General features: G+C 44.0%; 2 protein-coding genes across 2 annotated transcripts in view; both read left to right on the top strand.

Moving 5' to 3' along the window:
• Positions 1-6,288, top strand: part of DNAAF11 (dynein axonemal assembly factor 11) — a gene marked incomplete at both ends in the record, with an annotated part of 48,124 nt that extends 41,836 nt beyond the window's left edge. The window contains one exon of the mRNA XM_083360345.1: positions 6,108-6,288. Within this exon, the coding sequence (XP_083216471.1) occupies positions 6,108-6,288 (181 nt within the window). The remainder of the gene's footprint in view (positions 1-6,107) is intronic.
• Positions 6,289-8,266: 1,978 nt separating this feature from the next.
• The window catches only part of KCNQ3 (potassium voltage-gated channel subfamily Q member 3), a gene marked incomplete at its 5' end in the record, with an annotated part of 187,036 nt that continues 172,515 nt past the window's right edge, over positions 8,267-22,787 (top strand). Inside the window, one exon of the mRNA XM_083360344.1 lies at positions 8,267-8,300. Coding sequence (XP_083216470.1) covers positions 8,267-8,300 — 34 coding nt within the window. The remainder of the gene's footprint in view (positions 8,301-22,787) is intronic.

Here is a 22,787-nt window from a genome sequence, read left to right as displayed (position 1 = left end):
AGTGGTACTAATACCTCACATGATCTTGATTCTGTGCTTCTGTTTATACAACCCAGGATGGTATTAGCTTTTTTGGCTGCTGCTGCACACTGCTGGCTCATAGTCAAGTGATCGTCCACTAGGACTCCGAGGTCCCTCTCACAATCACTGTTTTGAAGCCAGGTCTCGCCCAGTCTGTATTTGTGCCTTTGGTTTTTCCTGCCTAAATGTAAGACTTTGCTTTCCTCCACATTGAAACTCATGTTGTTGGATAGGGCCCGTTGTTCAAGTTTGTCAAGATCTTTTTGGATCCTGAGCTTGTCTTCTGGGGTGTTGGCTATTCCTGCCAGTGTGGCGTCATCTGCAAATTTGATGAGTTCCCCTTTAATTCTCTCATCTAGTTGAAATTTCCCAGTCTCCCTTCCAAATATTTGCCAGGCTGCCCCCTGCTTAGCATATTACCTAGAACTAAGGAGGAATTTCCTGACAGTGAGAACAATTAATCGGGGGAACGATCCAACCTGAGGAGCTTGGCAACCAGACTGTATTTGTACGACAGTTGCAGCATCCCAGGGTCGTCTGATCGCCCTTTCCGATCTGCCTAATGGCCTTCTGACAAGCAAAGTCAATGAAGGGGCTAGATGACTGTACCAGTCACTTAACAGCTGGAGTGGCTCACTTAACAACTATGGCCAAAGGCCACAAAATGGGGCATGTCCCACTTAACAACTGCCTTGCTTAGCAATGGAAATTTTGGGATCATTTGTAGTCAGTAAGTCGAGGACGACCTGAAACACCTTCACAAAAAATACCCGTGGTTGGGAGAGAGAAGGGGGCAAAAAGCTGCTTTTCCCGCTTCTTTCTCTCTCTCGTTGTGATGGTGATTCAGGCTTTCCTTCTTTGGATTTTATTTTATTTTATTTTATTTTTGTAATGGAAATAAGGCCAATGAACTGAGTGCAACTAAACATAAGTCTTGTCGGTCCCTGACTCCCAAGGTTGTGCTGTGCCATTGGCAAGAAGAACTTTGCATCTCTTTGATGTGATTCCCATAGATACTGCGGGTTTTCATGTCCTCCCTTTAATCAAGCAATTAGAACAACTTTGGGCAGGTGATTATCACACAGTTAAGAATCTGAACTTGGCACCTTGGCGAGATGCCAGCTCTCCAGTTCTGGGCCAAATGAAAGGTGTTTAGCCGAGGTTTAGGCACGGGAACTGACCCAGAGCAATCTCCTTGCTGTCTCCTTTAAGAGGCAGGGCAAGAAACGGGCCAAGAAGACCAAAGTTTCATGGTTCCGATAGATGAAACCCACTTCCAATAAGCAGTCATAAATCACTTTCTCCAATTAGCCTGAAACACGGGCTTTCTTCCCAGCTCCCCAGCCCGCCAAAATGTTATCAGATCGACCTTGGGTTCCCACAGAGCAGCGCTATTATTATTATGGCTACCTGGGCTCAAGCATCCACCCCCAACCTCCCCACACACACCACCCTTCTGCACCTGATTTCTAAATAGAAGAAAAAGCATGTTAAAAGCGAAGAGAAAATGGCTGCGATTTCCATCAGTTGTCAGAGTGGAAACATCCAACATTTACAGCGTTGACACAAACCGCGCTGACCCTTTCCTGACTCCGTTTCATTTGGGAGGAAAATTGGAGGAAGGCCTGGCGGACGTATTCTCTGCTTTGAGTTATTGGTAGAGAAACAGTTTGGTCTAGTGCAGGCAGGGGTAGGCAACCTTGGCTCTTTTATGACTGGTGGACTTCAACTCCCAGAATTCCTGAGCCAGCATGGCTCAGCTTGGAAACCTCTCCCTTTCCCCTCAGCATGGCTGGCTCAGGAATTCTGGGAGTTGAAGTCCACGAGTCATAAAGCGGCCTAGGCCTAGGCCAGGGGTAGGCAACCTTGGCTCTTTTATGACTGGTGGACTTCAACTCCCAGAATTCCTGAGCCAGCATGGCTCAGCTTGGAAACCTCTCCCTTTCCCCTCAGCATGGCTGGCTCAGGAATTCTGGGAGTTGAAGTCCACGAGTCATAAAGCGGCCTAGGCCTAGGCCAGGGGTAGGCAACCTTGGCTCTTTTATGACTAGTGGACTTCAACTCCCAGAATTCCTGAGCCAGCATGGCTCAGCTTGGAAACCTCTCCCTTTTCCCTCAGCACAGCTGGCTCAGGAATTCTGGGAGTTGAAGTCCACCAGTCATAAAAGAGCCAAGGTGGCCTACCCCTCGTCTAGTGGTTATGGCACCAGACTAGAAAGTAGGAGACCATGAGTTCAAGCCTCAGCTATGAAAGCCATCTGGGTGCCCTTGGGCCAGTCACTCCCAGCCCGGCACACCTCACAGGGTTGTTGTTGTGGGGAAAATAGGAGGAGGAAGGCGTGCTTGGATAAGTTTGCCGCCTTGAGTTATTCGTAAAAACAATAAACGTGGAATGTGAACCAACAAGCAAACGAAGGGAAAAACGGTTGTGTTTTAAAGAGAAACCCATGCAGTTGCTTTGCCCAATGCCCTCCCACTTTTTGCTTCTTCCAAACAGCTCTAGGCAGGATTTTTATTTTTCTCACGGAGGCCACAGCCCATATTTCGCTGCTTGGAAGCTACCTGAGCATCAGGCAAGAAAAAGGATTCTGCACCCGATATCCCCAAACCGTTGACGAAAATGACATGTAGGAGAGGAAACACTTTTGGGGGAAATGGGGAAAAAAAAATTTTGTGGGGGGGAGGGCAAAGCACGGAGAGAAAGGGGTTGGAAAGCACATTGTTCCTGTTTGGAACGTGGCTCAATATCCCAAAACAAACAAACTCACTTGGAATTCCAGCAACAAAGTTTTATTTAAAAAAGAAGCGTTTGCAAAGGCTTGTGGAGCTGAAACCCACACATGAGTTCAGTCACACCTTACGGAGCTGTTTGACACATTTTTATACCCTATCCGCGACGCAGATTCCCCCCTCTCCTATCGCACTCAACGCCCCTTCCCTAATGATCCGATAAACTATCCGGACCGCCTAAAAACCACTGTCCCTCTTCCCATGTTCCAGGAAGCCCCTTTGTGCACATCCTATCACCATCTAATTTTCTGTTAACAAAGCTCGGCTCCGATAGTTATTTCTGCATTTCCTTTGCTGCCGTTTAGGTTAGCTGGCGTTTTTCAGCTTGTCACATTTGTACTTGTCAACTTTTAGATGAGATAGAGAGACAATCGTTATTACTTAGGATGTCCAGGGGGCTTCTTCTAATATCCTTTAGACTCAATAGAAATTTCTGAATAATATTTTATTCCTTTCATTCCTTTCCCTTCCCTCCACCTTTCCTTCTGCACCCCATTCCCTTAGTTCAGTGGTTCTAAGGCTCTGGTCCGTGGAACCTCTGTGTGTGTGTGGGGGGGGGCAGTGATGCCGTCATCACAGGGGGTCCGCGAAGGCTTGAGGAAATGTTGTGGTTTAAATCTCGAATTAGGTTTTGGTGGCCTGTGGCCCCAAAAGGTGGGTCTGTGATGGAGAATAGGTTGAGATGTCAGCTATGAGGACAGTGTCAGAAGTAAATGCATAGTAACGTGGTTCCAGCAGGATTTGTTTTGGCTTTCGTTTGTTTGCCAGCAAACTCTCCTACTATCAAGGCTAAACATCTCAGAGCAAGGTATGTTTCGGTGAATGCAAGATAGGAATGTAAATTTAACAAGCCTAATGTAATTTTACATCAGACAATCTGCCATGGTACCATCTCAGCAAGCCATTAAGTGGGGACCTGCATTATACTGTAAAGTTATAACTTTCCAGCTTCCAGTCTTTGCTTACTCATCTCCCCAGTTTCATCAAGCCTAGCTTACTTGCTGTTGAATATTCTTTTTAAGCAGCATAAGTAGACTCAGAATTAGACACCTCTTTCTACTGTCTTGGTAGGAAACTTAATATTATATATTCAATATGGACAGTATTTAATATTTTATTGTTATGTTTATGTAGGGGAGGGACGCGGTGGCTCAGTGGGTTAGGACGCTGAGCTTGTCAATCAGAAGGTCAGCAGTTTGGTGGGTCGAATCCCGAGTGCCGCATAGCAGAGTGAGTGCCTGTTACTTGTCCCAGCTTCTGCCAACCTAGCAGTTCGAAAGCACGTCAAAATTGCAAGTAGAAAAATAGGGACCACTACGGTGGGAAGGTAACAGCGGTCCGTGTGCCTTTGGCGTCTAGTCATGCCGGCCACATGACCATGGAGACATCCTTGGACAAGTGCTGGCTTTTCGGCTTTGAAACGGAGATGAGCACCGGCCCCTAGAGTCGGAAACAACTAGCACACATGTGCGGGGGAACCTTTACCTTTATATATGTAGGGGTGTGGGTCTATACATATGTTGCATATACTATGTTTTAGGTGTGTGTCTTGTATGTGTTTCACTTTGAGAGCGGGCAACTAAATTTCATTTTTGACGTGTGCCGTTGTGCCCACAGTAAAAAAATGACAATAAAGTTTATCTTGTCTTGTCTTGTCTTAGCAGTTTGTAGAGTTCAAGGTAGTTAACCATATCTGAAGACAATCTCCAAAATTATCGGAGTGAATAGCGGTAGAATTTGATTTTTTTTAAAAAAAGGAATTAAAAAAACATCCTGTTTTAAACTCTCGTGCTATATCTGGACTAAGGATGAGCTTCCAGTTAGACTTGTGAAAAATGGCCTTACTCGGAAATGAAAGGAAACCAATGTTCTTAGTGTTAGTTCTTAAGAAGAACATGAAAGGAAAATCGGAGATTGAGAAGGAAAACGTAAGAAACAGTAGCAGTGTTTGCCCCTTAGGAGAGAAGGTAGAGGAGAACCTTTATCTTTATCTTTATCTTTATTAGACTTATATACCGCCCTTCTCCCGTAGGACTCAGGGCAGTTCACAAGGTTTTTAAAATAACAATACAACAATTACAAAAATTAAGAACAGTTAAAATAATTATATTTAGACCTTGAATAAATATAAAACCCCAATTAAAATCCAATTAAAACCCCAATTAATACTCTCAGTCCTGGCCAGAAAGCTCAAAGAGCCAAGTCTTCAGGTCCCGGCGGAATGAGCGAAGGTCAGGGACAGTCCTGAGCTCTACGGGCAGCTGGTTCCAAAGGGCCGGCGCACCCACAAAGAAGGCCCTCCCCCTGGGTATTGTCCGCCGGCAATCTTTTACCGGCGGTACCCTCAGAAGACCCTGCCTGTGGGAGCGCACAGGACGAAGGGAGCTTGATGCCGGCAGCAGGTGTTCCCTCAGATATCCCGGACCCTCGCCATTTAGGGCTTTATAGGTCATCACCAGCACCTTGAATCTCACCCGGAAGGCAACCGGAAGCCAATGCAGCTTGCGGAGCAGACGTGTTACATGGGAGTATCGGGAAACCCCCATCACAACCCGCGCGGCTGCATTCTGCACCAGCTGAAGCCTCCGAGTGGTCCTCAAGGGCAGCCCCATGTAGAGAGCGTTGCAGTAGTCCAATCGGGAGGTCACGAGCGCATGATAAAACCATATTCAGCCTCCTACAGATCTTTAATAAAACCATATTCAGCCTCCTACAGATTTTATACACCAGAAATGAGCAAAGTGATAATTAGAGATGAATATTATCAAGGAGTTCTCAAGATGCCACTTAATCATCAGAATGCATTTCTAAAGCTCTGGGGAGAACAGTGGAACATCTTGACTAGAGAACATCTAAAATTGTGCTAGGATTTCTGCAGCAGCTCTTGATAGCTGAAATATTTCCTGTAGCAATAGCACTTAAGACTTATATACCGCTTCACAGTGCTTTTACAGCCCCTCACTAAGCGGTTTATACTGTACAGAGTCAGTATATTGCCCCCCCCCCCCAAAAAAAAAATTCTGGCTCCTCATTTTACTGACTTCGGAAGGATGGAAGGCCGAGTCAACCTTGAGCCGGTGAGATTCGAACTGCCAAACTGCTGGCAGCGGCAGTCAGCAGAAGTAGTTGGCAATACTGCATTCTAACTACTGCGCCTCTGCAGCTGTGCCACCATAGCTCGTATCCTGCTGATAGCAATACATATTGGAAGCCTTTTTTTCTGAATCTGAATCTGATCTGTTTTATATTAATGCAGATTAACGTCCTCTTGTTTGTTTCTTTGCTTACTATTGCAGAGACGAGGGTCTGGAGATGTTGGAAGTGGATCCTACCAAATATTCCTTCCCTGATGTGACAAATATTGTCCATAAAAAAGGTCGGATGGGACAAGGACCTTTAAGGCTTCCACAGCCCAAAGTTGTAGACACCGAGAACTTGAGCTTTGAAGATAACCCAGAAGTTCCACCTTTAATTTAAAGAACTAATAGCGAGATAGCTTCTTTTCTGGTTAGAACATCATTAAGGTGCACAACTTTTATCTAGCATTCCTCTTTAATACACATACACACATTCACCTCTTCACTATTCTGGTCGCTGGTGGAAATTGAAATGCTTGCCACAATTTGTATCCAGCTCTGTTAAATGGTAGGTCAGGTCAGGATTATTCGCATCCTGTTATAAAGGGTTTTCTTTCTTCAAGCTTGTAGGAATTGTTGCTGGGACAAGGGTATCTATCGTAACAGTTCCTGGTTTCAACACGGCAACCAACCAGGCGATTAAACCCCTGCTCCTTTTGCAGGCAGGCAGGTAGTGTGCATGATGCACATGAAAACGGAGTGGGCCTTTGATCGATCAACTGCACCCTCAACTACGAAGGCAGCAGTCATTTCCGTGAACCGTGCAGAATTCTTTTTTCTTGCCTGATGCTCAGGCTGAAATTAAGAATCGTATCATTACTCTTTGTAGTCAAAGGTCATCACAACAAACAGCAGTGAGCATTCCTGAAGATTTTTTTTCCCTAGACCAGGGGTAGGCGACCCCGGCTCTTTTATGACTCATGGACTTCAACTCCCAGAATTCCTGAGTCAGCTATGCTGACTCAGGAATTCTGGGAGTTGAAGTCCATGAGTCATAAAAGAGCCGAGGTCGCCTACCCCTGCCCTAGACTATGATTCCAACAAAACGTTGGAGAAACCTACACAAATAGAGCCAAAGGAAGGAAATGTAAATAAATTTAGCAGGTGAATGCCATGCTTTTCTTCCTTGTGGGTTCAAACCCTTTAGTTTGTTTCCTCGCTTCCTTCCATTTTTCCTTATCTCAATTTTAAACAATTTCTATATACACAACTTCCTTCCTTTTTTTTTTTAATTTTAAGCATGTTAACTACAGTAGAGATGAAGGAAGTGCCGGCCTTCTTTATGCCGAGGACACTTATTAACTACATTAATAATTTCTTCCTTTTTTTTATTCCTATCATCCTATCCAAGTTAACTCTTAATAGCTCAGTTAAGATATAGCCCTTGTAAGCAATACTGACAGCATTTTTTTTTCCCCATTTCCAATACAGGCTTCACTGATTTACCTTTCTGGCTTGAAATATTGGGTCTCATTTTCGCTAGAATTGCATGCCTGGAGCCATCTCACTTTAAAAGCTACAGATATGGTTCATGTTATCAAATGTTCTCCTGAGTTACAGAGAAGGGTTGTAAGATGGCATCCATGTAGAAGGAAGCGTTGGCCTAGAACTGCACCCGATTATACAGGCCCTCCACCTTGAAGTTTGAAAGACAGATGTTACCACTTCAATGAAAGGCAGGAAACCAAAAGACAAAGTGTTTGCGTAAAGTATTCACGTACCAAGCAGCGTATCTTTTCTACAGGAAACTTATTTTTTTCTATATTGGAGGTGAAAATCTATGTATCTGGTATGGTAGAGCCAGGAATAAAGATAATTTTGAGTTACTGCAGCAACGTCGTTCTTTTGACATTTGTGCGTTCTTGGGGATTCGGGGGAAGGTTTCCAGGACCTGCCCTTTTTTGTCGCTTTCACACAAGGGTGACTGCACCACTTCTGAATCGTCTTTGGGCCCATCGTATCGTCGGTGTTTAAGCAGCTAAGTCTGTCGATTTTTCAGCTCAGCTGCAGATCAACACAAAATGATGAATCCAGTTTCCAGTTGAGGGGCTGGAGCTGTGCGGAGCTTAGATAACAAGCTATTTTCCTTGGGTTGGAAATGTTGGCTTATCTTTCTACCTGGCTGCTGGTTCTGCTTCTATGCACACACACAGGCGAAACGTAACACACAGAGAGGCCCAAGTTAAACTATCATAGTATTGTAGCATTATTATTATTATTATGGTTCACCACACGGTCAGCCAGATGATCAAACTGGATTTTAAATTTTTTGACTGCCTCTCAAGTCCTTCCCGAAGGCCTGGGATAGGCAGGTGTGGATGTCTGATGGTGTTACAGATATCACCGCAGGATGTGAGCTGTTCCATGTAAAGCTGCATTTTGCAATTGACTGGTGGCAAATTTGTCAACACCGATGGTGTTCAAGTGGTGCTCCAGTTGTTTTGGGAATGCGGCCGATGCCTGTTTACTATTGAGACTAACTTTGCTCGCTTGTGCCACAGTCGTTCTATTTCCATTTGCAGGTCTTTGTATTTTGTTACCTTCTCCAGTTCTTTCTCTTCTCTGTTGCTCTCTCCAGGTACTGCCACATCCACTTTTTTTTTTTTTGTCTTACTGACAGTTGTTAAGTCTGGCATGTTGTTGTTGTTGTTGTAGTAGATATTGTTATTTAATCTTCAATTTGATTCACAGTCTGGGACTGGTAAAAACCTAACGGTTCAGGTCCTAACGAAGGACCTGTTAAGAGCTGTTAAGGTAAGATCTGAGTATACAGATATTATTATTATTATTATTATTATTATTATTATTATTATTATTATTATTATTATTATTATTAATTATTGCACAGTCAGCCATATGTTCAGATTGGATTTGGCATTTTTGTCTACATATTGAGTCCTTACCAAGGACCTGGGATAGGCAGATGTGGATGTTTGATGGTATTACAGATCTCGTCGCAGGATGAAAGCAGTTCCTAGTAAGGCCGCCTTTTGCAATTGACTAACGGCAAATTTGTCAATGCCAATGGTGTTCAAGTGGTGCTCCAGTTGTTTTGGGATTGCAGCCAAGGCACCTGTTACTATTGGTACCACCCTTGCTCGCCTTTGCCACAGTCTTTCTATTTCTATTTATTTATTATTTATTTATTTATTTATTTATTTATTTATATTCCATTTATATCTCGCCCTTCTCCGAAGACTCAGGGTGGCTTACAACCTTAGCAGTAGCCTTCATTCTATGTATATGCCTGCTTATTAGGGCTTTCACACACACCCCAAGCGGCATTATTACAAAGTCAGCTTATTGCCCCTAACAATCTGGGTCCTCATTTTACCTACCTCGGAAGGATGGAAGGCTGAGTCAACCTTGAGCCTGGTGGGACTCGAACCTGCACTAATTGCAGGCAGCTGGTGTTACTTAAGGAGGCATTAGCCCACTGCTCCACCAAGGCTCTTTGTAGCTCTTTGTATTTTGTTATCTTCTCCAGTTCTTTCTCCTCTATTCTGCTGTCTCCAGGCACTGCCACGTCCACTATCCAGACTTTTTTGTCTATTATTATTATTATTATTATTATTATTATTATTATTATTATTATTATTATTATTATTATTTATTGTAATACATTGAGCAGAGGCATAGGGCCTTGCTGATGTGACATCTGCATATTTTGCAGACTCCTTCAGTTTTCAACAATTAGGTGCTTTAAATAACACACACGACAGCCAGAGATGGAAGTATGGCATTGTTTGAATTATTATTGAGAAATTTCCTAACAGCGAGAACAATTAACCACTGGAATGACTTGCCTTCAGAAGTTATGGGTGCTCCATAACTGAAGGCTAAAATGGTGTGGGGGGGCGGTTTGGACTAGCAGAGCTCCAAGATCCCTTCCAACTGTATTATTCTATGTTCTATAAGATGTAAGGCATTAAATGGAACACCGCTTGAACCAGCCCTGTCACTGCCCTTAAAAACCAGATCTCCTAACAACATACATTACACCCGCTCTGAAATTCTGCACCTTTATAGAGAAATGACCTCTTCCCCCCAAAAAAAAAAATTAAATAAAGGGTGCTATAAATTTGGATCACCTCAAAATGGGGCATGTTTTTCAGCCTGATGTGTTTTCTGTGGCAAGCATGAATGAGGAATGATTTATAGTGTTTTCTTAGTGGTGTCCTCTACAAGGATCTCTTCAATGGATCTATATTCCCCTAACACTGGATTTATTACTGGCAGTCTGTGAGGTGACTCAGACCTTCTCTGAGATTTGCCCTTGAAGGGGTAGTTGGGGGGAAGTTGGCAGGTCGTTTTGAAAAGGGTACTTAGCTCACGGAAAGATAAACGTGATTTTTACGCTGAAGGATATTGCAATCCCTGGATGACTTCATTTTCTAAAAATAGCCATCGAGTAAGAGTGGCAGGATTGGATTAACAAAAACTAAGGACAAATTAGCTGACAAATTGGTTTGTGGGGGAAGAAGGGGTGGGGGGACTGTTGCTAAGCCTTATCTTGGGCTGTGTTTTTAACCTAATGAGAAAAATTGCAGGCAGCACATTAAACATGGAGAAATAACAGCTGTAGAACTGAAAAACACAATAACAAACCCGCAAACATCAATAATTAAAGACAGCCCAATTAAAAGGCCAACCAAGAAAAAAAAAGGAACGATTTAAAAGAAACAAGAAATACAAATCAAAAACTAAAATGGCCATCCAACTCACACATAGCTGATTCCGGATGACTTACAGCAGTTAAAAATCTACCCCATGAAATGGCATAGGGTTTCCTGCCTGAGCAGGGGGTTGGACTAGATTGAGGCAGGCTATAAAGAAAGATACAAAGAATACATCAAAATGCTGCGTGTCATAAATGTGAGGTAGGACACAAAAGTGAGGCATGAAGAAAAATGCGTGTATTAGTTAGAAGAAGAACAAGGAAATGGAAAATGTCAAACCACAAGTTCACCTGTGGGTCCCATCTAGTAAGCTAGCACACAGTTCAGTTGCAGCTAACCACATATGTCTCACTTGTAGCTAACCACATACATGGTACAGGAAACCTAGATGCTAGCAAAGAGACAAGGTTGCAAAACAATTTAGCAATGCAAAGAGGGGCTAGAAATTTATGTATTTATTTATTTATTTTATTGGATTTGTATACCGCCCTATTCCCGTAGGACTCAGGGCAGTTTACAGGGCAGTTAAAACTATGAATACAAAAAATTAAAAACAATTAAAACAATTAAATTAAATTCAAGCCCCAAGAGTAAATCTAAAACCCAGTTAAATTAACAACCCCACAGTCTGGACCAAACAGATCGAAGAGCCAAGTTTTCAGGTCCCGGCGAAATGAGCGAAGGTCGGGAGCAGTCCTACGTTATGTGGGTAGTTGGTTCCATAGGACAGGTGCACCCACAGAGAACGCCCTTCCCCTGGGAATAACCCGCCGGCATTCATTAACCGGCGGTACCCTGAGAAGGCCCTCCCTGTGGGGGCGCACAGGACGATGGGAAGTTGATGCCGGCAGCAGGTGTTCCCTTAGATAGTCCGGACCCAAGCCATGAAATGAGCTAGAAGGGGGCCTGTAATTCATGTAACCAATCAGAGCTCATAAGTTACATTTCCGTGTTTTGCTACTTTTGGAGACTATATATGTACTTGCTTTTCCATGACAAGGTGTTCAGACATTGCCTTTGCTTTTTGCTCTGAAACTTTTGTGCAAAATAAACCAAACTTCTTTTGATTCTGAGGTCTGAGTCTCTTGATTCTGCAACAAGATGACCTCCAACTACTTCTTCTTCTTCTTCTTCTTCTTCTTCTTCTTCTTCTTCTTCTTCTTCTTCTTCTTATTATTATTATTATTATTATTATTATTATTATTATTATTATTATTATTACATATAAAGCTATATATATATAAAAGAAATCCACATCCCATTCCAGTAACAGCACAATCAAATCAACCATTTAATTGGTTCCATCTCTATTCAGGATCTGCCATATTTTAAGGCCTTTCAGAAAAGCAGGGGGGTGGGGGGGCAACCATACCTTGGAGACAATGATATTCCAAGAAGAGGGCCCTTTTTCGTGGTCCCACCAGATGTACATCCCTAACTAATGGAACCTGTAACATGCCCTAGCGGTCTGGGTGGATGGAATAGGGAAGTGGCGGTTCTTCAAATAAGCTGGCCCTAAGCCAGGTAAAGAGACGCGGTGGCTCAGTGGGTTAGGATGCTTAGCTTGTCGATCAGAAGGTCGGCAGTTTGGCGGGTTGAATCCCGAGTGCCGCATAACAGAGTGAGCACCTGTTACTCGTCCCATCTTCTGCCAACCTAGTAGTTTGAAAACACGTAAAAATGCTAGTAGAAAAATAGGTACCACTATGGAGGGAAGGTAACAGCATTCTGTGCGCCTTTGGCGTCTAGTCATGCCGGCCACATGACCACAGAGACGTCCTTGGACAAGCACTGGCTCTTCGGCTTTGAAACAGAGATGAGCACCAGCCCCTAGAGTCAGAAACGACTAGCACGCATGTGCGGGGGAACCTTTACCTTTACCTTTTAAGCCAGGTAAGGCTTTAATGGTGATAAAAGAAAGGAGTCCCTGCAGACTTTATTCCGCTATTGCAACCAACTATAGGGGCAGCATTCATCTCTGTTTCAAGATCCACTGAGCCAACACTATCTGAAGACATTTCAATGACGTTGCGGAGCGCCATCAAAATGGTACCTATTTATATACTTGCATTTGCATGGTTTCAAACTGTTAGACGGGAGTTTACCCCATCACATGATGCTTGGGTCTCTAACCCGGGCTGTGGGCTTTCCAGCCCCCAAGTCCAGCGTCTTAACCACTGAGCCATCACACCACCCTTAATGGTGATAACCAACTCCCTTATCGAACTGATACACAATTCAAAGCATCTATACCGCTTCACAGTCCTTTACAGACCTCTCTAAGCAGTTTACAACTTCAATATATGGCCACCCAACAATCTGGGTCCTCATTTTACTGATCTCAGAAGGATGGAAGGCTGAATCAACCTTGAGCTGGCCAGGATCAAACTCCTGGCAGTGGGCAGAATTAGCCTGCAATACTGCATTCTAACCCCTGCACCACCACGGCAGGAGCTGGAGTAGGTTAAATATATGCAGAGATTTCAAGAACAAGCAAATGATTCCAATATTACAACTCGTTCAGTCCTGGAGGTTCAATTCAAGATGTTGCATATGAGGTTTTTAGCTCTCATACACTGTCAGATTAATACAGCACCTCTAATTTGCCCATGAACCTTTTGTCGACTTGGAAGGATCAGTTCATTTTTTCCCATTTTTCAAAGATACTTTGAAATTTCTGTAGACAAGTCTAGCATCAGGGTTCCTCCAAGGAAAGCGTGGCACTTGCAGAAAGAAAGTCCTTTGTGGAAGCAACTGAGAAGCATTTCATAACTGAAAAATGTTGAAATCAATCTTTGCCGGTGGCATTGATTTTTTTCCCCCAACACTACTTCGGAAAATACATTTTCTGCAAAAATGATGCTTCGGTGAAAGAGCTTTATACTGTCACAAAATCATAAGGCTAATTGGAAGGAGAACTCTATTCCAATCCCCATTCTTTTTAGCCATCTGTGATTTTCCTAATTAAACACATCCAAACTACACTTAGAATGCATTTTGTTTAAAAGAAACAAAATGAAGATATTAGCAAAAAAAAGTGCTTAGGATTTTAATAACATTATGGTACAACAGGGCTAGTTTAATATGAAAAAAAATGTGGAAGATACATTTTATTTTCATTGGTTTTTTTTCCTCTTCCTTATAACAATTCTAAGTTATATTTCCAATTCAAAGCAAATGTTGGCAGTGCAATCGAGAACTACCTGTAACCAGCTATATGGAAAGGGAAAGGCAATTATGATTCCATAAACCTTGGCAAAATGGGTATGTTTACTTCAGCACCTGATTTATTTCTAAATTTAGTAGGGCGCAGTGGTTTCTATCCTTTTGCTAATCACTTACTGATCCAGGTAACTATCCTTTTTCCTGAACAGGAAGAATGTGCAGGCGTTCTTGCACGGGCAACCTTTTGCGAATCTTCTTTCGCAGGTTCTGCAAAGTTTATGACCGGAAACTGAACTGTGGCTATTGTGTAGTGGGTGCGACGCAAGGAAGAGACGCCAGCCAGAGTGTGAGTTCAGCTCTTGGGGATGGCCCACTGGGGAATGAGGGTTACCTGGCCTCCTTAAATACCTAGCCAGGTAAGCGGACAGCCAATGGGGTTGGCCCTAGGTTTCCCGCCGAAACTGGGTTTCCCGCCAAAAACTGTTCAGGCCAACGCCCCCTGGTGGCTGTTGCTATGCAGGTGCCTGCATACATAACAGTGGCTGTTTTATTTTGACCCTTGGTTAGAGGAGAAACAAAGACCCATTCTTTTCCTTAATTGAGGAGAACACCACGTGCTGCCTTGCTAAAATGGTGGGAAAGCTGTCAGCAATTAGAGAAGCTGAGTTTATGTCCCTTTGCTTTTCTAAAATGGGCAGCCCTGCAATTTTTCCATCTGGCTAGGCTGGAATGTAGAATTAGTGCTGATGAAAGCGTCCCCTTGTGCTGTTCTCACATGCTACTTTAATCATTCTGCCTGTTCACAAGTGTCATCACTTCGGTGCAGCCTGGTTAGTGCCCTTAACGTATTCCACTCCGTTTTCAGTTGTTATTTCCCACCTTTTAACCTCTGTGGGAGCTGTCATTGCTATCATCTTATTCCTTATTAAACAAGACCTACATTTTCCAATGGAGATCTGCCTGTTCTTCTTCTTCTAGAGGAGATGGAACTTCAAGAGAAGCTGCTGATCTCTTTGGCTGATGAGCTTAAGTTTCATTCCTGATCTCAGGGAACAGAGGCAGTGCCCCCATGCCTGAAAAACAGCTTCTAAGGAACATCAATAGGAAAGGGCCACAAACCTCCCCCTGCCTGAAGTCTGTTGGAGACACTAAATTGGCCAAAAGAAAGCCAGACTAAATGCATCTACATAAAATGCAGCAGGGCATCCCTCGTGTTTTTAATAGGCAGAATCTGCCAATTTCCCCCCACCCACCCCCATTTATATAAAGGATTTACATTCTGGTTTTTTTAGATGACAGTACTTCCTGAACAGCTTGGAGAGCTACAAAACACAGCGCAGTTCCTGAATTTGGGCGGCTGTTCTAAAAAAAGGCATGGCACACACAAAAAAAGAAGAAGAAATTAAAAGAATTGTGCAGGCATTAAGGATATTCCCCTTCTCCTTTCACTAGCAGAGTAACAGAATAATGGAATAAGTTGGAAGGGACCTTGGAGGTCTTCTAGTCCAACCCCTTGCTCAGACAGTAAATCCTGTACCATTCCAGACAAATAGCTGTATTTATCATGTAATGAGATGTAGCACCAAAAAAATACAACAAAAGGATTGTAAACTTAACATACCTCGGCTTACATCCAAAGTCAATGGGGGAAGGTAGATTAATTAATGACTCCTTTAACAACCGCCTTGCTTAGCAATGGAAAATCTGTTCCCAACTGTAGTCATAAGTCGAGGATTGCCTGTATGCTCCTCAGGGCAACTTCAAGATAGAAGATCTTCAACTTCCAGAATTTCCAAGACAGCTCCCAAAATTCTCAGGAACGGTCATGAGAAGTTCTGGAGTTGAAGGCCACACATCCAGACATTGCTCAAGGATGCTTTTCTTTCTCAAAGAAATTTATCTTATAGTCTTTACACCTATGAAAAGACTCCGAGGACTCCTGCAGCTATAAATCATGCCTTAATTCTGATTCTTCCAGGTTTCAAGTTGTACATTTCTATCTGGAATTGCACTCTTACTTCCAGAGAGGACTGTTGAATATAAACACTAAGAGGATGTGATTCTTAATCTTATTGAGATCAAAGGAAAGCTCTACTTTGATTCAGGAGCTTTTGTTCTATAGTCTAAGACAGGGGTAGGCAACCTCGGCTCTTTTATGACTCATGGACCTCAACTCCCAGAATTGCTGAGTCAGCTCAATTATGGTCATAAGTCAACAGCTACTTGTATTGGCCCCTGTGCAATATGGGATGTGTGTGTGTGCAGTGGCTCAGCGGTTAAAGACTGAGCTTATGACAGCCCCTGTTCAAGACCCAAGCGCCACGTGACAGGATGAGCTCCCATTACTTGCTCCAGCTCCTGCCCACCTAGCAGTTTGAAAGCATGCAAATGGGAGTAGATAAATCGTTACCACTTCGGTGGGAAGGTAGTAAGGTTCTGTGAGCCCTTGGCGTAAAATCATGCTTGCAGAAGTGTCTTCAGACAACACTAAGAAACGGAGATGAGCATGGCCCCCCTAGAATTGGACACGGCAAGGGAAACCTTTACCTTCATCTTTATGCCGTTGGAAGTCATGGTTTATAAAGTTTTTAGGCGAACAAAGTTATTGCTTGGCCCATGAAAAGTCACTGCAAACGACAATGCTTGAACTCAGCCCTTTGAGGTAGGCCAAATCAGGAAATAGATGAGAAGTACAGGAACCCTATTTTATTGATACGGGCTGTAGTTTCAAAATCTTGAAAGCCTGGTAATATTTCCTCTTCCCTCCCTTCTTCTTACACCAAAGTGGAGTCGTGTTAAAAAATTTTCTGCTGCCTTTGCATTCCTGTTCCAAGGTCACGTCTGTGCTTCTCTCCATCACGCTGCTATACTATACTGTGGCTTGTTCTTATTTTGGTAAGGTGATATACAAAGCCAGCTAATGCTGTTCCCCCCCGAGACACTGAACACAGAACGATGATAGAAGCAATATGGCTGGCTGCTGGATGGATGAGAGTTATATTGTGGCCTCAGCACAGTTTGTTATTTCCAACGGTTTTATTTTGTTTGCAGCCTAGAGTTCCTTCTGGGTTGATGGGCAGCAGTATGCATTTGTTTAATAAATCAATCAATAAAGTTGTCTTTCTGAATTTCGCAGCCGCCTGTTAAGGCAACAGCCTTCTGGAACAGGAGATAGAGCGGAAAGCTACCTTTGCCCGGTCCCTGAATTTAAACATAAATATCACCACCCTTGTTCTGCTATCGGGAATTGTTCTTATCTTAGTAACAGCCGTGAAACCAGAAGACACACAAATCAATCCAGAGAGCAATAGAAATGAGGTAGCCCTCTTAGGCCTCTGAGCTTACACAAAGAAATGAAGCCAATAAATTGGCGGATCCATACAACAGCTGCCAAAGATCAATAGCCACCCCAGCTGTAAATTGTTGAGAACAGATTCTTAATCAATTGGGGGGGGTGTCTCTGGAGTCTAGGATAATAACCTCTTGCACTGCAATCTGACTTGCTCTAATTCCTTTTGACATCCTAAGAAAAAACTACAACTGCTTTTTAAGAGTTTCTGATGGTGATAGATTCCCACCCTCACAAACGTCAACCAGGGGTAGGCAATCTTGGCTGTTTTATGACTCGTGGACTTCAACTCCCAGAATTCCTGAGCCAGCATAGGTGACTCAGGAACTCTGGGAGTTGAAGTCCATGAGTCATAAAACAGCCAAGGTTGCCTACCCCTGGCCTAGGCCAATCATGCCATAAAACATTGTTTTTAACCACCTTAATGGTTGCTTTCACAGCCCGCCAGGATGACCTGGATGTAATGTCTGGATCAGTGGTGGGATTCAAATAGGTGAACAACTGGTTCTCTGTGTGGATGCCTTTTCCGGAAGTCCATTCTGGGCCTGGGCAACAAAAATTAGCTACCGGTTCTGCTGAAGTGGTGCAAACTGGCTGAATCCCATCATTGGCATGGATCCACCTTTGATTCAATCTCCCAAAAAGAGCCATTATTTAATTTTTAATACCCGGGCCGTTTCACACTAAAAAGCAGAGACATCACCCTGCCAACAAAAGTGCGTATAGTCAAGGCTATGGTCTTCCCAGTTGCAATGTATGGCAGTGAAAGTTGGACCATAAGAAAGGCTGAGTGCCAAAGAATTGAGGCCTTTGAACTGTGGCCCTGGAGAAGACTCCTGCGAGTCCCTTGGACTGCAAGGCGATCAAACCGGTCAGTCCTAGAGGAGATCAACCCTGACTGCTCTTTAGAAGGCCAGATCCTGAAGCTAAAACTCAAATACTTTGGCCGCCTAATGAGAAGGAAGGACTCACTGGAGAAGAGCCTCATGCTGGGAAAGGTTGAAGGCAATAGAAGAAGGGGACGACAGAGAATGAGGTGGCTGGATGGAGTCACTGAAGCAGTAGGCGTGAGCTTAAATGGACTCCAGAAGATGGTAGAGGACAGGAAGGCCTGGAGGAACGTTGTCCATAGGGTCGCGATGGGTCGGACACGACTTCGCAGCTAACAACAACAACAACCTGACCCTGGGACACTGCAACCATCGTAAATATGAGTCGGTTGCCAAACGTTTGAATTTTGATCAGGTGACCATGAGGCTGCAAAAGTTGTGTGAAAAAAGGGTCATAAGTCTCTTTGTTCAGTGCTGTTGTAACTTTGATTGGTCACTACATGAAGCGTTGTTGAGATAACCTGTATCAGGATTTAAGAATAAAATAATGAAGAAGCATGGATGATACATCTTTGCCAGCCTGTACTCTCTTCTGGTTTTCAATTGTGTGGATTCATCCAGGTACCAATCAGAGCATTGTCCTGTTTTTTGAGTAGTCATTTCTCTATTCTGCACAGTTCTTGGCTTCAGTAGTAAAAAAAAAGGGGGAGGAGGAGGAATTGGGCAAGTTGGGAAATTTAGTGGTGGCAAAGTCTTAAAATCACCTTGAGAGAAATCAACCTTGCACCCTTGTCTCCCCCCCCCCCCACCAACCCAAAGCAAGTTCCTTATTTAGACGTGGGATTACCATCTGTTATTTTGAAATGGGGGAAAAACTAAAAAGATGAAAGTCAATTAAGACTTGGCTGAGAGCATGGGGAAAGCCTACACCATGCTCCAATTCTCTTTGCCATCTGGCAGCCATGAGAAGTTGGCAAGGGACCATTTATTGATCTTGAGGAGAGCAACAGCTCTCGAGCGCGTTCTTCTCTCAACCCTGGTTCATCCTGTGAGCTATTTGAGAGCACCACTTAGACACGAGCATAGAAGCTGCAGTCCAAGGAATTGCGTGATTTCCTGATGGTCCAAGAAATCCATCTAGCTTGCATAATGCGTATCTAGCTCCCACAGAAGTATTTGATGGGAAATGAGATCTTGATTTCAGTCCTGAACCCTTGTTAGAGGCATTAAACAGACAAGGTCTGAGATAGTTAGGCGCCGTTGCAATGCCGCATAAATGAGCCAATGATCCAGCTCAATGATCACGCACACTTGGCTGAACCATAATATGGATTATGGCTTAACACAAATCCAGGCTTATCATAGAATTGGAAGAGATCTGTGAGGTCAACAAGTCCAAGCCCCTGCACACTTTGAGATTTACTATCTCTAGTAGATTACTATCCGGCTTCTGTTTGAAGACCTCCGGTGAAGAGGAAGCCTATCTATGCAGTAACCTATTTGACTTGAACGTTCTTCAAGATGTTCTTGCTAATCTTTATAAATGATAATCTTTATCCTTTATCCCATTAATCCTACTCTCATCCTCTGGAACAAGTCTGAACCTTATACCAGGGCTTTTCAACCTTTTCACCCATTGTACCACTTTCAGGATATGGCAACATCCTAGTACCACCAGTCGCCTAGCAAGGGGTCAAAAACGTGATGGAAAAAGGAAAAAAGTGATGAAGTACAGGTAGTCCTCAACTTACAACAGTTCGCTTAGTGACTGTTCAAAGTTAGAATGGCACAGAAAAATGTGCGCCCCAAGCCACAGCCGAGCAAGACACACCTGCCTGCCCACCCGGCGATGCTCTTCCTCCTGTCCGAGGTTTTCATTGTTGTCAGCATTTCTGTTGAGGATTGGCAGCGGGGGTGAGGTGGGGGTGTGTTTGGTTTTTATTCCCCCCATCTGCTGGGTGGTTACAGCAGGTTTTAGTCACTTCACATGACCCTGGGACACTGTGACCGTCATAAATATGAATCAGTTGCCAAGCATCTGAATGTAAATCACAAGACCCTGGAGATGCTGCAATATTCCAGCTGATCGGTGCTTCTTCTGGGCTCAGAAGCGCCAGGATCAGCACCAAGATCCAGCTGGATCCTGGCGCTGATCCTGGTGCTTCTGCTCAGCCCTGACAGCCCTGCAGCTCCAGCCGTCTCTCGCTCAGGCTTGTGCGGTGCTGCCACCGGTTCAGCTCATTCCCCTCCCCTGTTACTTTTCTAGGATGTGTTCTGAACCAGCCCTCTTCTCGCACCCCTAATCAAAAGAAGAGTCTGGAAAGCGTCCAAGACCAAAAGGCTTCTGCCAAGTTTTAATTACACTGTTACAAGAATACAAGAGCTTGACTTCTCAAACGGAAAAGTTGCTTTCAGCAACCAGCCCCTCCCCAAACACTTCTTTTATAGAGAGCTCAGGGCGTGGTCTCCCTGTGCCTCCTCCCGAGGAGTCCCATAGCCTTTCTTTGTTTGTCCCTGCTCGTCTGCCTCCTGCGTCGGGCGTCCTTGAACAGGGCCAGCTGTGGGTCATCATCCTCCGCACTCTCGGGCTCACACAGCTGAGAAGAGGTTCCCGGCTGAGGACTCTGCAAAGTCTCCAAATCATCATCAGCCGGTTCGTTTCCCTCCTCCCCCACATCTGAGTCCTCCGATACATCGGACCCGGCTGTCGGACCCACAGGCTGGCCCTGAGTCACAACAGGATGGTCGCATACCACCTGCCAGGTGCCAATGTACCACAGGTGGTACCCGTGATACTGGTTGAATGGGATGTTGTCCATTGCTGGAATAATGTGTTGGTGTATCTCCAACCAATGCTGGTTTATCCAGTAAGCCATAGTTCATCAAATTAAATTTTAATGCAATGTGCAAATCAAGCCAGTTTCTCTCTTTTTCTGAGCTCAGGTTGGATTTCCTCTGTGGCCCTTGGATGAAAGACAGAAAGAATATTGTGTACTTGGTGTTCAGACTTAAGGGGTGACAAAGCGCATTCTCGTCTTTGTGTATCCTCTCAAGCATGCTTCCCAACTCGATTTGAAAGAATCTGAACCAAGGAAGCTAGGAAGATCACCAGCTGTGGACTCAAAAGAGTAAACGCTGCCTTCTTTGACAGGCCCTGCACTGAGCATCTGAAATGGGAAGATTGCCAGTTATAAAACATCTGTTCAAAAAACAGGCAAGGGTGCTGGAGAGAGGAGAAAGGATGCTGCTTAAGCTTGAACAACAACAACAACAACAACAATCATCATCATCATCATCTATGATTCATTTTATATTGTAGCAACTGTGTCTGGAATGGGTTAACTATTTGAAACTCTGGCATTATTTTTTTTCTTCTGGGTTCCTGGTACGTTTTCTACAGAAAGACAGGAGAGAATCCATCCATTTGAATTTACTAGACCTCTTTTCTATTTGGCTTAATAAATGGGTCTTCAATTTGTTTTGGCCAGGGGTAGGCAACCTTGGCTCTTTTATGACTCGTGGACTTCAACTCCCAGAATTCCTGAGCCAGCATGGCTCAGCTTGGAAACCTCTTCCTTTCCCCTCAGCGTGGCTGGCTGAGGAATTCTGGGAGTTGAAGTCTACGAGTCATAAAGCGGCCTAGGCCTAGGCCAGGGGTAGGCAACCTTGGCTCTTTTATGACTCGTGGACTTCAACTCCCAGAATTCCTGAGCCAGCATGGCTCAGCTTGGAAACCTCTTCCTTTCCCCTCAGCGTGGCTGGCTGAGGAATTCTGGGAGTTGAAGTCTACGAGTCATAAAGTGACCTAGGCCTAGGCCAGGGATAGGCAACCTTGGCTCTTTTATGACTCGTGGACTTCAACTCCCAGAATTCCTGAGCCAGCATGGCTCAGTTTGGAAACCGTTCCCTTTCCCCTCAGCATGGCTGGCTCAGGAATTCTGGGAGTTGAAGTCCACGAGTTATAGAAGAGTCAAGGTTGCCTACCCCTGGTTTTGGCAAATGTTATGCATACCTATCATATCTCTGCCACTAGGGGGCAACTGCTAGTTAATCCCCCCCCCCAAAAAAAAAACCAAAGCAGGTTGTTTTTTTGAATGAGAGACCAAGAGGAAATCTCAGACAGATAAGATACAGATGGAAATAAATAAAAAAAAAGAAAGTCCTAAAGTGAATGGCAAACCATCCCCATACCATTGCCCAAGAAAACTACACAAACATATTTATATAGGCTTCAGCAGCCCAAATCAACTCAAGGGAGTTTTTAACTTCCTTTCTCATAAGAGAATTAGAAATAGAATAACAGAGTTGGAAAGGATCTTGTAGGTCATCTAGTCCAACCCCCCCCCCCAACCCACCCAAGCAGGAGACCCTACACCATTTCTGACAGATGGTAGTCCGGTCTCTTCTTGAAAGCTTCCAGTGATGAAGAGCTGACAGCTGCGTAGCTAATTTGGAAAGCTAAGGTGAGCTGAACATAGCTTGCACTTGAAGGAGAGAATGCCAGAAAATCTCAGAGCAGTACAATAGATTGGGCGGTGAAAAAAATCACAAAACTATAGGTAGTCCCTGAATTAAGACCACAAGTGTGCCCCAAATTTTTCATTGCTAAGCAAGGCAGTTAAATGAGTTTGGCCCCATTTTATGACCTTTTCTTGCCGCAGTTGTTAAGCAAATCACTGCAATTGTTACCTGACCCATGCAGTCCTTAAGCGAACCCGGCTTCCTCCATTGAGTTGGCTTGTCAGAAACCGACTGGGAAAGGTTACAAATGCAGATCATATGACCTTGTGCAACTGTCATAAAATACATGCCGGTT

Source organism: Vipera ursinii (assembly GCF_947247035.1).
Source record: "Vipera ursinii genome assembly, chromosome: 3".
Taxonomy (NCBI): domain Eukaryota; kingdom Metazoa; phylum Chordata; class Lepidosauria; order Squamata; family Viperidae; genus Vipera; species Vipera ursinii.
The sequence above is the reverse complement of the archived record's forward strand: the minus strand, read 5'-3'. Positions and strand labels throughout refer to the sequence as shown.